At 49.2% G+C, this 15995-nt stretch overlaps 1 protein-coding gene across 2 annotated transcripts in view; it reads left to right on the plus strand.

Annotated features, from left to right (window-relative positions):
- Positions 1-15995, plus strand: part of FGD5 (FYVE, RhoGEF and PH domain containing 5) — a 110869-nt gene that overhangs the window by 53675 nt on the left and 41199 nt on the right. For both annotated transcript variants that reach the window (XM_021694943.2, XM_044916289.1), the window contains exons 3-4: positions 6226-6284; positions 6397-6427. In XM_021694943.2, coding sequence (XP_021550618.2) covers positions 6226-6284; positions 6397-6427 — 90 coding nt within the window. The remainder of the gene's footprint in view (positions 1-6225; positions 6285-6396; positions 6428-15995) is intronic.

Consider the following 15995-nt stretch of genomic DNA (forward strand, 5'->3'; position numbering starts at 1 on the left):
ACGACCTAGGATGGATTGGAGTAGGTGAAAGACTGGAGCTCCCAAAGAGCTAAGAGACAAGCTCAGTTGAGGGTGGAAGGATGCTAGGAGCTCTGGTCTAAGATGGGGACCAGAAAGCTCATCACTTCTGAGATAGGGCAGTTCTAGTGTGGAGAAGGCCCAGGCTAGGTGGAATGGATGTACATGTGGCAAAAGTCATCAGAGAAGGTATCAAGGGGCTGAGAGGTGGAGGGTCCTGGTAACTACAGATAGGGAGAACTGAGCCAAGCGCCAAGACCCCAGGACATGGGGCTTGACCAGGGGCTGGCAGAGACCAGTGTGGAAAGAAAGAGGTGGCTGTTTAAGGGCAGGGCAGGTGTGAAGCCAGGAGGCCTGTAAGCGGGGAAGGTGGTGAGAAACCAGGAGCTTTGGGGATGGTTTCTTCCTCTTCTGTAAAGTAGGACGTTGTGAAGAAGGACCGTGTGGCCCCTGGGCCTACTTGGGACCATCCTGAGGGCCAGACCATAAAGCCGGGGGTTCGTTGGCCTGCTTTTCACAAAACAATAATTATTACTATGACTATTACACAATGATAATGATGCCTCCCTCCTCTGTGGCTCTTCACTGAGAAGAGCTTTTCCACCACAATCCTGTATGAGCTTTGCAACAGCCTCTAAAACAGCAGTTGTCAAAACCTTTTGGTCTCGGGGCGCCTGGGTGGCTCAGTCGGTTAAGCGACTGCCTTCGGCTCAGGTCGTGATCCTGGAGTCCCGGGATCGAGTCCCGCATCAGGCCCCCTGCTCGGCGGGGAGCCTGCTTCTCCCTCTGACCCTCCCCCCTCTCATGTGCTCTCTCTCTCTCATTCTGTCTCAAATAAATAAATAAAATCTTAAAAAAAAAAAAAAAAAACCTTTTGGTCTCACACGTCTCTTTCCTCTTAAAAATGATTGAGGACCCCAAATTTTTTGTTTCTATGAGTTTTATCAGTCAATATTTACCACATGAAAAGGTAACACTGAGAAAAATTTTAAACATCTCTTAATTCATTTAAGAGTAACAGTAATAGGTCCATTGCATGTTAACATAAATGGCATTTTTTATGAAGGATAACTTTTCAAAAAAACTTAGTGAGGAGCCTAACACTGGTTTCCCATTTTTGCAAATATTCCTAATGTCTAGCTTCCTAGAAGACAGCTGGATTCTCCTGGCTGCCTCTGTGCTCAGTCTGTTGGAATTGTTGTTTGGGCCAGCTTCACAGATAAGTAGTTGGAAAAGGGAGACGGAACCCCAGAGGTCCTCAGGCCACGCTTGAGGAACTGCTCTTCTAGAAGAAGGCTAAGCACCCACATGTAATAGCTGGAGAAACTGAGGCATGGAGACAGAGGACTAGGGCTCCTAGCTCTTTCTGTGACTGCTACCAGGAGGGTCTCTAAAGGAGGACTAGCCCTCCCTTCCTGGTCCCAGAATATCCTGGGGTTGACTGGCTGGTTTGCCTGGGGCCTGGGGAGGAAGTGCAGGACTGGGCGGCCCTGGGGAACTGGGAAGATAAGCTGCTTCGGCCTTGGGCAGAGGGGCCAGCGGTGGCCTGATATAACACTCACAGCATCAGCCTGAGAAACGCGATAGCGCAGGCCCTGGCGCCCCCAGCCCCCACACTCCTGGGAGGAACCCTGTTCCCAGAAGTCTGTCCCTGGACACTGCCGTCAACCTCGGAGTTCATTTCCTGGTTAAACAAACATCTATATTAAATGGCCCGGTTGGGCAACGCCCAGTAGCAGCTTCTGAGGAGAGCCTCGGGCACATGGCCTGCCAGGCCCCCTTCTTGTCCGGCTGGTGAAGACACATCCATCATCGGCAGAGTCACTCAGGCAGGACAGCCCCGTGCGTCCCACCCAGAGTCTGCCCGTGTGGCAGGAGAGGTTGAGAAGGACGTGCAGAGTGGCCCGTGCCCCAGTCTGCCCCTGACAGCTTTGAGATCGAAACAATAGTAATGGTGACAACTCTGAAAGTTGGGGTGGGCCTGACCACTCCCATCCATCATCTCATCGTCTCGTCCTTGCACGGTGGGAGTGCTGACCCCGTCTTCCGGATGAGGCATGGATGCATCTGAGGGGGGCTTGCCCTCAGCCGCATAGCCACTCGTGGCCTGGCTGGGACGGGGTCCGGGCATCCTGACTTCCAGCATAGCTCTCTTTCCTTTGTAGCATGCTCCGAGGTAGGCACTGCTCCAAGGCTCGGAGATCAGAGAGAACCGAGTCAGAGGACTAGCCTGGGCGCCCCCTGGAGTGCCAGACTCCTGCTACCACCTTTCCAGCGCAGGTGAAGAATAGGTGTTTCCAACTTGAGAAACCCTGCCATCTGTCATGAGCAGAGATGCCTTTTACCGAATGCTTACCGTGTGCCAGATGCACTGCGAAGTGCTTGGTTGTTGAAGCCAGACTACCTGGTTTTGAATTTTGGCTCTGCCACTTACTAGCAGTGACTTTGGGCAAAGGTTAGAACTTACCTGCGCCTCAGTTTCCTCATCTGCAAAATGGAGGTAATAAGAATAGTACCTTGCGGGCACCTGGGTGGCTCAGTCGGTTGGGCGACTGCCTTCGGCTCAGGTCATGATCCTGGAGTCCCGGGATCAAGTCCCACGTCGGGCTCCCTGCTCAGCAGGGAGTCTGCTTCTCCCTCTGACCCTCCCCCCCTCATGCTCTCTCTATCTCATTCTCTCTCTCGCAAATAAATAAAATCTTTAAAAAAAAAAAAATTAAAAAAAAAAAGAATAGTACCTTGCTCGTAGGTTGTTGGGAGGATTCAGTGGGAATACATGTAAAAAGCTAGAGCCATTCTTATCACATAGTAAGTGTTCAATGAATGCTAGCTGTTCTGTTATTCAGTAGGTGTTATTATTATTATTTTATTACCGCTGTGTTACAGATGGGGCTCAGAAAAGAGAAATCACCTGTTCAAGGGCACAGGTGTAGGAAGGGGTGGAGCCCAGGATTTGAACCTAGGTCTTCTGACATCAGAGCACGCACTCTCAGCATCATGCTGGATGACAAGTGAGAATTGAGTCACAGGCCTCTGGGAGATAGGAGGTCATCTTGTCTTCATTTTATAGGGGAAGAACCTGAGTTTGAGATCTCCTGACCCCTGTCCTTTCTCTACATTCTCTTGATGGAAACTTGACCACAGGATTTCTTAGCTGTTAAGGCTCGTCCTGGCAGAATATATTTTCCATTGCGAGGGTTTTGTTTACAAAGCCTTTCACATGTGGGACTCTGCAGGAGCCCCTGCTTGGGAGGAGTGAGCTACTCTTGTCCACAGAGCCCCACACTAGCCTTGCAGATGCAGAAGGCAGACAGTGAGTCACGATTTGGCGCCTGTGGGAGGGCGGGAGGCCAGGTGAGGCTGCAGGCCTCTGCAGGCCTCGCTCTTTTCCCCTCCTGCTCCACCGATGCTTTGATAGCCCGCCAAGAGGCAGCAGTGAGATGCAAGAGGGAGACTGACAAAGGACCCAAGTTCTGCCCTATTTGGGTGGCCTTGAAGAGAATGAAATCTCCAAAAACACTATGCTTCTTAGCCAAGAAACTATTAGGGGTGGAGCAGCTAGAGAAGGGAATTCATTTATTGAGTGCCTACTGTGTGCCAGGCACTGTATCTCATTTCATTTATTTATTCAGTTGTTGATTGAACATCTCATGTGTGCAAGGATAGCATCAGGTAGTGTGGTTGCTATAAAGAAGAGCACAGCAAGATGACAGCTTATAACAAGTGGCTCTCACCCAGAGGTGAGATTTTGCCCTCCCCCTGCAGAGGACATTTGGCAATGTCTAGAGACATTTTTGGTTGTCCCAAATTGGGGTGGGGGCTGCTCCTGTCATCCAGTGAGTAGAAGCCACAGATGCTGTTAATGATCCTACAGTACATAGGACAGCCTTTGCAACCAAAGCTGCCTGGCCTAAAATGTCAGTAGTGCCAAAGCTGAGAAACCCTGGGGTAGAGAATGACTTTGGGTGATCTTTATTTAGGTCAGGTGGTCATGGATGGTCACACTAAGGATGGGACTTTTGATCTGAAAACGTCAGACAGTAAGAATGAGATCTGGGAAAGGGCATCACATGCAGAGGGAGCAGCAAGTACAAAGGCCTTGAGTCAGGAATGTATCATCAAAAAGACCAGTGCACGAGGGGCGCCTGGGTGGCTCAGTCGGTTGGGCATGTGCCCTCGGCTCAGGTCATGGTCCCGGGGTCCTGGGATTGAGCCCTGCGTCAGGCTCCCTGCTCAGCAAGGAGCCTGCTTTCCCTCTCCCCCCGCCCCCACTCATGTTCTCTCTCACTATCTCTCTCTCTCTCTCTCAAATAAACAAATAAAATCTTTAAAAAAAAAAAAGACCAGCGCACAAGATCAGGCTGATTATTCTCCACCATATTTCGGATAAAAAAAAACTGAGGCTCAGAGGAAACAGTTTGCCAGCCACCATACAATTACACAATGTGGGAGCCGGGATTTGAACTTGGATATGCTTCATCCTAGAGTCCCTTTGCTTTCCACTACCTCAACTGCTGCTCTCAGAGGAATGGCTCAGCCTTCATTTTGCAGTTGAGACCTCTCCCCTACTTGACCCTGTAAATTATTTTTTTCTTATTCCATCCCCGAGCACTTGGTTCCAGCCCCGGTTTCTACCTCAATAACAAAAACCACAAAGATAATGATAGCCATTACTTTCGTAGTGCTTACTGTGCACCAGGCACTATTCCACGTGAGCGATATCTATATAGATACATAGATAAGAGATAGATCTCTCTATATATATGCACTCATTTGGTCTGCACAATATGCAGGTTTTAGGTACCCTTATTCTGTTGTGCCCATTTTATAGATAGGAAAATTGAGGTATAGAGAGAGGCTAAATGACATGTTCAACTAGTAAAAGGCAGAAGTAGGGTTTGAGCCCAAACTACCTAGTTCCAGGGTCTGTGCTCTTAACCATAACACTGTGTAGTTGCTCTCTCAACAGGTGGTGAGTTTCTAGTCATTAGAGTAGATCATTCACTTGATCAGTGGCTCCTTGAGTTTAGTCACACGTAAGTTCAGCATAGAAGGGAATTTAGAGGTCACTTTATTCAGACATGGGAAGACTGAGGCCCAGTCTCAGAAAGTGACTTGTGCAGATTGTACCAGGAGGCAATGGTAGAGCTGTAACCAGAAGCCAGGTGTCCCACCCAAGTGCCTTGTGCTCCGCTGTGGGCCACCCCACCCCCAGACTTGCCTGCACATTCCTGGAATCTGCCGTCTGTTCTGTCAGGCTGCCCCATAGTGTCTTTGCTCTCCTGGGTGCCAGCCAGCAGCTGTGTCTGATATTTGTCAGGTTTGGGGCCACAGAGGAGGGGCCTGCTTATGGCAGAAGGCCCAGGCATCTGCCTCAGCCCCCACCCATCCTTCCTGTTTATAGACGTAATCTCAGTTATTCCCGAATCTTACAGGTGCAGAAGTTGGGCCTCAGTGGGTTAAATGGCTCACCTCCTGAGGTAAGCCAGGACAGTTAGTGCTTCCCAAGTGGAATGAACATTCATTCGTCCTTTCATTCACTCATTCATTCTTTCAGCCAACAAAAGCAAGCCTACTATATGTGAGGCACTGGTAGTGCATGCGTGAAATTTATGGTTCCTGCCCTCAGGAGAGACATACTTGGTATCCTGAGAGGAGAATACCCCGGAAAGGATACCTAATCCAGCTGGTTCAGGCAGGGGATCAAAAAAGGCTCCTTGGAGGAGGTGATGGATACCATGGCTAAGTCTTAAAGGATAACTGGGAATTAGCCAGGCAGAAAAGGGGAAATGGACACCAAGAGGACAGCCCATGCAAAAGCAAGAAGCAAGAGCCCTCTCTATGTGCAGAGAACCGCAGGTAGTTCAAGGTTGCTAGGCCTGTGGGTGGACGCCAAGATCATACAGTCATGATAGGGGCCACCTAGTGAGCACTTACTGTGTGTTGGGCAGTGTGCTGAGCATTAGCTCAACAACTTTCTGAGTTAGATGCTTTCAATATCCACACTTGCAGATAAGGAAACCGAGGTGCCGTGAGGTTGAAGATCTCATGGGTAGTGAGTGCCAGGGAATGGGCTGAGAAGTGCATGGATTTTGCCTCCAGCAGTTGGCAGTTCGTTCTGTAAACCCGAGGCTTGCGGAGGTGGGGTCTCCCTTCCCCTCTCTGAATTGGTGCTGTGCCTCCTAATGACTCTGTTCCCTCTTGCAGCTGGAAGGACTGTCTAGAGCCCATGTCATCGCACAGGAACTGCTGTCTTCAGAGAAAGCGTGAGTCCCCAAGCAGCTGCCTGTGGCCTTGAGCTTGTTAACAGAACGTCACCCCTCCCTGGCTTAAATGGGATGGGAATTAATGCAAACTCAACCCTCTTTCCCTCTGCAGATACGTGGAGATGCTCCAGCACTTACATCTGGTGAGTTAATCATTTCCACTGTCCAAAACTCATTGCCCTTTTACAAGGCTGTGATATAAGAGGCAGAAAAGCAGTAAGGAGGCAGAGGTGATTTTGATGAACAGAGGCTTGGCAGCAGACAGATGTCCACCAAGGCTTTTCGTGGACGTCTGTCTCCTGATTCATGTGCTTCAGGGGGTGAATGGCACTGTGCTTTCCATGGGTGTGTCTCTCTGCCTGGACCAGAGGTGTATGGGGGGATGTGCTAAGGTTTCTGGAAAGATGTTTGCAGTTTCCTCAGCCCTCTTGTTGAAGAAGGCAGGAGGAGGACAGATGTAGCGCTGGGTCATTGCTGTGTGTGCGAGTTTAGGTGTGTATGTGAGTATACGTGTGTGGGTGCATGCGTGTGTGGGGGGTGTATACATGTGTATGTATGTTTAGGTCTATATGGAGAAGAGGATATGTTACCAGTGTGACAGAGCAGCTGGGGTTGAGAGAGGCTTTCTCAGTCATCCCAGCACTGGGGCAATAACACCTGAGCCCATGGAGAGGAAATCCTCTGGACTTTCAGAGGAAAGGAGGCCAGACTTGGAGACTGCCTGGGTATCAGGTACTGCCACCCTTTCCAACCCACAAAACTGCCTGGAAGGTCTCCCTTTGCAGTCAGTTCAGTTCAGTTCAACAAACATTTTTTGAACACTTGCTATGTGACAAGAGTTGGTAAGTAGAAAGATCAGACAGGTCCTTTCCCAGGAGCTCTCTGGCCAGTGAAGGAAACAGATTAGTAAATGAGTAATCATCTGGAGCACAGGGGGAAGGACTGACAACCTGGGGGAATCTAGGCAGACTTCCCTGAGGAGGTGACTTTGGGGATGAGTCATAAGGAGGGATGAAGGAAGAGGGTACAGCTGAGATGTGGGAAGTGAAGGAACATCAAGGGCACCTGCTCTTTGAGGTCTCTAAGCCATTTCCAGTCCCCTAGTAGTTTAGCATCTGATTCCACGCTGTTTTGCATCGTTCACCACGTCCATCCAAGAACATCAGAGCTGGGAATGTCCACCCTGGACATTTTGTCTGTGGTGATATGGAGGCCCAGAGAGAGTGACTGAGCCAGGGTGAACACCCTGTACTCCCAGTGCATTCTCATGTGTTAATCCTGTGTCTCCCAACTGCCTTTGGTCCTTCAAGGACCTCTCTGGATGCTACAGATCACCCAACAACAAGCCAGGTCTCCTGCGGAATCCAGCTGAGGTCTCTGTCAGTGACAATCACCCTACTGTCACATTGCTATGTGAGCAGGGGCCCCCAGGTCCCTGGAAGCAGGACAGAGCACTACTCTGGTCTGTGCACCCAGCCCCTCATTTTCACCCTTTAGAATGAGAGCTTTGTGTTCATTATTAAACCCAAAAACCCTCAAGTATGAAGTGTACCACACTCTTACACCTAAAAGATTTCTTTAGGAAGGGCAGGAAGAGGCACTCTCCTGTTTTTTCTTCTCTCTCACTTGCCTCTGAGCTGGCAGCATGACAGAGAGGCTGGGCTTTTTGTTTTATGACTTTGTTAAGAGGGTTTTAACTGGGAAACTTCCATCTGTGTTTGCACTGCTTCCTGCCAGTTGGAAAGATGCTGAAACCGCTGGTAATCTATAATAATATCCTGAGGAGAAAAAAAAAGAGCCCATAAAAGTCACAACTCATAAGCTAGTTTCGGGAAATTGTGGTCCAGAGCTACATTTATGACGTCAGTGTGCATAGGGACAGAAGTGACAGAAAAGCCCCAGTGTGACTCCCAAGTCCTAGCCAGGGACATGAGTCTAAAGGAGACCCATAAACTTCGAGACATTCTCCACCACTCTCAGTCTGGATCCATCTCTGAATGCTAAGATTGGCAGGTTATCTCTCAGAATTCCTCCTTATAGATTTGATGCTATTGAACTCCCAAGACTCCCAGTGATGGGAAGGGCTGACCATGCATTCTGAACCTCCCTAGCTAGAAAGGTCTCTGGCTCCATTATGCTGTTTTGAGGGGGGATGGGGTGGCCTCTGGCCTTCTGTGTTTGTGATTCAACCCTGTACTTGTGAACTGGTAGACAGAGCTAACTCAGGGATTACTAAAAGTTCTGGTCATCCAAAATTGAATCCTAATGGTCAAGATCCTGTTTTTGCATAGCCTATTAACTAAGAATGGATTTTATATGTTTTACTTATTTTGTTTATTTATTTAAGATTTTATTTTTTTATTTGGGGGGATTGAGTGGGGGGGGGGGCAGAGGGAGAGGGAGAAGCAGACTCTCCGCTGAGCATGGAGTCTGACTCATGGGGCTCCATCCCAGGACCCTGAGATCATGTCCTAAGCTGGGGTTAGACACTTAACCAATTGAGCGACCCAGGCACCCCTATATGTTTTAAATGTTTGTGAAAAAAGGCAAAGAAGATGCATCAACTGTACTAAGAGTTTTCCATATATTCTGGATACTAGACCCTTGTCAAATACATAATTTGAAAAAAAGAGGTGAAGAATATATGACTGAGATTGTATGTGGTCCACAAAGCCTTAAATATTTATTGTGTGTCCCTTTACAGAAAAGGTTTGCTGACTTCTGGTTTAAAGACTCCCTTCTGTCCTTCCAGGAATCCAGTCATAAATGCATTCATCCCCCTGCCCATCTATCTGTGTAATCAAATTCTCACCCACTCATGTAGCCAGCTTTTCAACCGCTCATCTGTCCTTTAATCTATCTATGCCCCTCTATGGCACATCTGTGCTCCCATTCATATCTCCCCCTCAATTCACCCACTATTCAGAGGCCTACCCATCCATCCACCTGGCTTATTCCTTTTGGATGGGACATCACAGGATTTTTACAGTGCCTATGGCACTGAGATGGGCCTTCAAGGCCCAAAATATATATGGCCTAGAAATCTGCCCTTGAATAGGTGTCTCTTATTTGTGGGGGGAAAGGGGGGAGTGGGGAGGAGAAATAGGTAAATAGTTATGCTACTCCGTGGTAAGTATAATTTGCACAATTACAGTTTTGTGCAGAATCTGCAGGAGCACGGGGAAGGGAGAGACTTATTCCCCTTTGGGGTATCTAAGAAGATTGGCAGAAGAGGTGCCCCTAAGGTGGACTTCGAAGGAGCCTGAGGGAGGAGGGCACATTAAGGCAGGTGGTCAGCGTGGAAATGTTCACAGGCCCGAAGGTACATGATACGTCTGGAGAATGGTGCATCATCACACATGGTTAGAACATGGATAAGTTTGAAAAGGCAGGTGGAGGTGGAATTGGGGGTCAAGTGATTGGCCCAAAAACCAAGTACCTAAAATGCCAGGCCCAGGGTTTATGCTAGTTATTCGTTATAGACCTTGAGCAGTTATGTCCCGTGGACATCTTCAGTGCTCTGTTTTCTCATCTAAAAAACAAATCCCTCCCTAGCAAAAGCTGAAAATTCCTACCGTGGGTTCCTCCTTTGCGCTAAGGCATTGAAGGCCTTTTCAGAAGCCAGTCTGCTGACTGGGAGAGGTAACCCTGGAAGTTATCACCATCTGATTCCCCAAGAGAAGCTCCCTCCCCTAAGAGGTCCTGTCTACCTCTCTGGCACTGCCTCCTACCATTTTTGTTGTTCGCTCCAGCCACTCTGGGCCTTCCCGCTCTTCTTCACATACTACAAATGCATTTCTGTTGCATGGCTTTTGCACGTGTTTTTCCTGCTGCTGGAATGTCCTACCCCAGATCTTCTCATAGCCAGTTCCTCCTTCTCATTCTGCTGTCAGCTCAGAGTGGTGCCCAAAACTTAGTGGCATAGAACAACCATGTTATTAGGCTTGCAAATTCTTTGGGCCAGGAATTTGGACAGGGCAAGGTGGGGAGAGTGTGTCTCTGCTCCCCAGTATCTGGGGAGGACTTCAAGACTAAGGGCAACTTGATGGCCAGGGGTTAGAATCACCCTAAGTGTCATCTTTCATGGCTTGTGGTTAGTGCTGGCTATTGTCTGGGACCTCATTTGGGCTGTTGGCCAGAACACATACTTGTGGCCTCTCCATGTGGTCTCTCTGCATGGGCAAGTTTGGGCTCCCTCACAGTATGGTGGCAGCATTCCAAGACTCAGTGTCCCAGGAGAGAGCCAGGAGGAAGTGCGTGGCATTTTTATGATCCAGCCTCAGTCACGTAGCACCACTTCCACCATACTCTATTAGTGGAGACAGTCACATAGGTCTACCCAAGTTCAAGGGGAGGGGATATAATTTCCAGCATCAGTGGGAGAAATATCAAGCTTACATTGCATAATGACCGTGTGAGATAGGAGACACTGTTATGAGCCATTTGGGGAAAATACAATCTGGGTCAACTGAGTTGTCAAAGCTGGGTTCAACTCAGTGGCTGTGCTTCTTATGTGTTCATTCTGGGACCCAGGCTGAAGGGACAGCAGGCAACCAGGGAAGGCTCTCCCCATGGTGATGGCAGAGAGCGAGCAGAAACACCGGAGGGCTTCTGAGATTCAGTCTCACGACTGGCACATCATCACTTCTGCCCACGTCCCATTGGCCAGAGCGAGTGCATGGCCTGGCCCATAGACAAGGGACAGGGATCTGCTCTCCCCATGAAGAGGCCATGGCAAGGTGTGGATGCTAGGGGAGGGTAAGGAACCACAGCTGTGCCTCCTTTTCTGCACCATCTCATACTTCCTTTTATTTTCTTCACAGAACCTTTCATATCTAAAATCATCTAATTTATGTATTTGTTTACTTATGTTGTATTTTCATTTTTGTTCAATTCCAAATACTTTCTAATTCCCCTTGTGATTTCTTCTTTGACCCATGAGTTATTTAAAATTATGTTGTTCCATTTCCAACTATTTGTGAATTTCCCAAATTTCCTCCTCCTGCTGATTTTTAATTCCATCGTGGTTGGAGAATGTACTTTGTGTGGTTTTAAATTTATAGAGATCTGTTTTATGGCCTGGCATATAGTATATCCTGGAGAATGTTCTGTGTGTGCTTGAAAACAGTGTGTTTTCTACTCTAGCTGGTGGGTGTCCTATAGATGTCACTTAAGTCAGGCTGATCAACGGTGCTGTTTGAGTCTTCTACATCCTTGCTGGTTTTCCGTCTCATCTTTCTGTCCCTTACTGGGAGTGGGGTATTGATTACTGAGTTGTCTATCTCTCCCTTCCATTCTGTCCACTTTGTTTCATTTATTTGGGGGCTGTTCTTAGGGACTTATTGACTGTCTTGTCTCCCTCACTAAACTCAGAGCTCCTTGGGGGCAAATATCTTGACTGGTCCCAATCCCAGTGTCTTGTGAGGCCTGGTACACCATCAGGGCTCAGTAAATATCTGATGAATGAGTGATGGTGGGGTCAGTCCTTCCAGCAGTCTTACCCCTTCTTCAGTCAGAAATATTTCCTGAGCACTTCTTATGTGCTGGGTACTGGGTCCTTGCCCTTCAGGAATGACAGTCTAGGAAAGAGGCACAAAAGGGACAATATTGTACAATGGTAGGGGCATACTGAGCCTGAGAGATTCCGAGGAGGCCCCCAGGCTTCTGGGGGTTGGAGAAGGATTCCCAGAGGAAACATGTGTAAGCTGAGACCTGAAGGATGGGGAGCAGTTGGCCAGGTGAGGAAGGCTTGTACCTGGCAAGGGGGTCTGCATGTGCAGAGGTCTGGGGTCCAGTTAGAGATTGGCGTGTTTGGAAGCTGAAAGAAATGCCACATGGCTGGAGCATGTGTGTGAGTGCAGAGTGGTGAGAGGTAAGGGGCAGAGCGGGCAGAGCCCTGTGAGTCATGTTGGGGGGTGGGTTTGATCCGCTGAAGGTCTGTGGGGAGGCCACCGGGTGATTCCAGCAGGAGGTGACACTGGACTGGAGTGCTGCAGGCAGATTGGAGGACGACGTGCTTGGTGATTGGCTGCTGTGGGGTGCAGGAAAGGCAGGGAGGGGTCCAGGCTGACCTCAGATTTCTGGCTTGCTCCCTCACCAGAGCGGCAAGTGCTGGAGGGGGTCAGGCAAGGCATGGGGGTGATGAGGAGTTTAGTGTGGGTCTTGTGAAGCATGAGGGGTGGGGGAAGGACATCCCAGTGATCAGCTGGGCACAGGATGTGCACCAGAAGTGATTAAGTGTAGAGATATCAACTGAAGCCCCAGGAGTGACCCGGATTTCCCCCAGGGAATGTGTGGGGTGGGGAGAAGGCTCTCAGGTGCCTGGGGCCTGGCAGGATTTTGTGGGTTTTTTAAATTTATTTGAGAGAGAGAGAGAAAGAGAACATGTAAGAATGGGAGAAGGGGCAGAGGGAGAGGGGCAAGCAGGCTCCCCACTGAGCAGGGAGCCCAAGGACAAGCAGGAACGTGATGATGACAGCTACGAGACAGGGCTCCATCCCGGGCCCCGGGGCTCGATCCCAGGACCCTGCGATCATGACCTGAGCTGAAGTCAGACACTTAACCAACCAGCCACCCGGGTGCTCCACCTGGCAGGTTTTTGTGAAAGGGTCAGAGGGACTGAGGGAGGAGTCTTAGGAGGACACAGTGCAGAAAGGCAAGTAAGAGGCTTCTCATATCCTCCCTGAATCTGTCCCACTGATAGCACCTCCCGTACCCACCTTGCTCGGTGGTGGTAGGCACCAGAAAGGGCATCAGTGCCCAGGACAGAGCCAGATTTCTCAGACTGCTCAGAGGAACAGGACAGCCCTCCTTATCACTGCATGCATGTTTAATTCAACCGTGGCCTTGGCACTGGCAGGACTGGCGCAAGTGCAGGATCTAGAGGGACTCAGTGTCGAATTCCTGAGTTTATCTGAATTGGGTGCTGTCAGTTTGCCCCCCATCCCAGTCCCCTCTTTGCTCTCCCAGACAGCTCTGGCTTCTGAGTATAACCAGTGTCCAGTGTACCTGATGCTGTAGAGGAGGGGTGGCATGAATATCTGTTGACCTTCTGTTGTGTGCTTGACAATTTATATACATTATGTCATTTAATTACACACACTCTGTGCTCAGTGGTATTTCTCAGATGGCTGAATGAGTCCAAAACTGAGTCTCAGAGAAGATGAGTGACTTGCCCAAGGTCACACAGCCAGTAAGAAGTATGACCAGGGCCATCTGACTCCAGAGCCCTGAGAAGGGGAGGAAACAAAGAGAAGTAGAACAGTCTGTTTGGGTGTAAGGAGCCTTGGGAGGGGGAAATCAGTGTGAGCAGGAGGAATGAAGTCAGGAAAGGCTTTCTGGAAGAGAGGACATTGAGATGGCATTGATGGACAGAAAGCAGGAACAGGCGGACAGAGTGGAGGGCTTGGGGGTGTGGGGTGTACAGGAAGTGGCTGGAGAGCTGGTCTTCAGGGAGAGCCTGAACACCATACCCCAAGGCCTTTCAAAAGGGAGGTATAGGAATTTGGGAGCCCTGAGGACTTGAGCAGGGCAGATGCAGTGAAGGAGTTCGGGGGAAGGTTGGTCTTTGGGTTGGGTGGGAGGGGCTGATGCTGGGGGACCAAGAGGTTAACCCCGACCAAACTCCTAGATGGCCTCATGCTGGAGAAGTTGTGTGGAGCTAGGAAGATCTTGTGTCTGTCTCTTACTTTTATCTTTGAGCCCCTGTCCCCAGACAACATTAAGAAGTAAGTTTTAATTGAGTGCGGAGGGCCCTGTTTCTGAGTCTTTGCTGGGCTCTTCCAGGGCAGAGTGAGCTCATTGATCTTTGTGGACCCAGAGAGAGACAGATTTCAGTCCAGTGTGAGAAAATGTGCTTTCTTTCCACCTGAACTGCCAGGGAGGGGGTGGGCTGTCCGTATTGGGAAGTATGAATGGAGTAGCTATTGAGGAGTTCTCAGGAGAGGGGTTCCTACCCCCCAGGTGTGTCGCTCTTCCCTGTATGTTTTCATTCAGTTCAGGAAAAAAGACTATAGCCCTGGAAAGTCTCTCCTCCTTTTTTTTTTTTTAAATGTTTTATTTATTCATGAGACTCAGAGACAGAGAGAGAGAGAGAGAGAGGCAGAGGGAGAAGCAGGCTCCCCGCCTAGCAGGGAGCCCGATGAGGGACTCGATCCCAGGACCCTGGGATCATGACCTGAGCCGAAGGCAGACGCTGAACCATCTGAGCCACCCAGGCGCCCTTCTCCTCCTTTTAATCCCTCACCCTGAGATGGCCAGTGGGACTCAGACATTTTTAGCCATGGAAGTTTATCTTCAAATGGAATTTTACCTGGAACCCCAATATGAAGACTAGCTGAGAGCAGAGATGCTGTGGTTCAAATGTAGGTGGAGGCCAGAGTTTGGGCTCTGCCTCTACCGCCCTTAACCCTGGGTCTCCATGGAACCCAGGGTGAGAAGGTCAACTAAATGAGTGGTTCTCCCAATGTGGTCCCTGAACCAGTGGCACCAGCATTACCTGGGAACTTGTAAGAAATGCATATTCTTGGGCCCCACCTCACAACTGTGAAATCAGAGACTCTGGGGGTGGGGCCTGGCCATCTGTGTTTTAAGGAACCCTCCAGGTGGTGCTGATGGACAGTAATGTTTGAGACCCACAGATGATCCCATAAGGTCCCTTCTGCATGAGTTCTTTGTGATTCCCTGCCCCTTCATGACAGGCATCCTCTAGAACACTGGTCCCCAACCCTGGCTGTGCACAGATACCCAGAAGCTTTAAAAAATATGGTTTAAAAACATTCATTCAGCACAGTTATGAACAAAGCTGGGTCAATCTAAGGGTGAAACTTAAGTGAATGAGACAGTCTGCTCTCTGCGTAATTGGAGAGAAGATAACAGAAACATACGGAGTGAGTACATAGCCTGACAATGCAAAATTTTGCAAAGCCATCGCTTTTCAGGCTGGGATACACATAACCCTGCCTGAGGTATATAGTAAGTGTCCAACAGGACACATTTTCTAAGAGCTGCTTTGCTTTAGATATATATTTTTAAGCAAATCATACATGGATATATTTTGGAGAATAATATAAAATATGCCTTAATTCTTTTTTTTTTAAAGATTTTATTTATCCACTTGACCGAGAAAGACACAGCGAGAGAAGGAACACGAGCAGGGGGAGCGGAAGGGGGAGCGGAAGAGGGAGAAACAGGCTTCCCGCCGAGCAGGGAGCCCGACGAGGGGTTCGATCCCAGGACCCTGGGATCACAACCCGAGCCGAAGGCAGATGCTTAACGACTGAGCCACCCAGGCACCCCTAAAATATGCCTTAATTCTTAAGCTAAAATATGAGATTTCAGACACATCCCTTCAGGCTGTGATCCCAGAGTTTTGGAGGCTGTAGGATACTTGAAAGACCCCTAGACTGACTGCTGAAGTGACCCAGAAGGGTTTTCATGATGGAGGTGGCATTTGAAGCAACTTTAAAAGATGAACAAGATGGGGCACCTGGGTGGCTCAGTCATTAAGCGTCTGCCTTAGGCTCAGGTCATGATCCCAGGGTCCTGGGATTGAGCCCCTCGTCAGGCTCCCTGCTCGGCAGGAAGCCTGTTTCTCCCTCTCCCACTGCCCCCTGCTTGTGTTCCTTCTCTCGCTATCTCTCTCTGTCAAATAAATAAATAAAATCTTTAAAAAAAAAAAAAAAAAGGAAGATGAACAAGATATAGATTAGA

Source organism: Neomonachus schauinslandi, chromosome 1 (genome assembly GCF_002201575.2).
Source record: "Neomonachus schauinslandi chromosome 1, ASM220157v2, whole genome shotgun sequence".
Taxonomy (NCBI): Eukaryota; Metazoa; Chordata; class Mammalia; order Carnivora; family Phocidae; genus Neomonachus; species Neomonachus schauinslandi.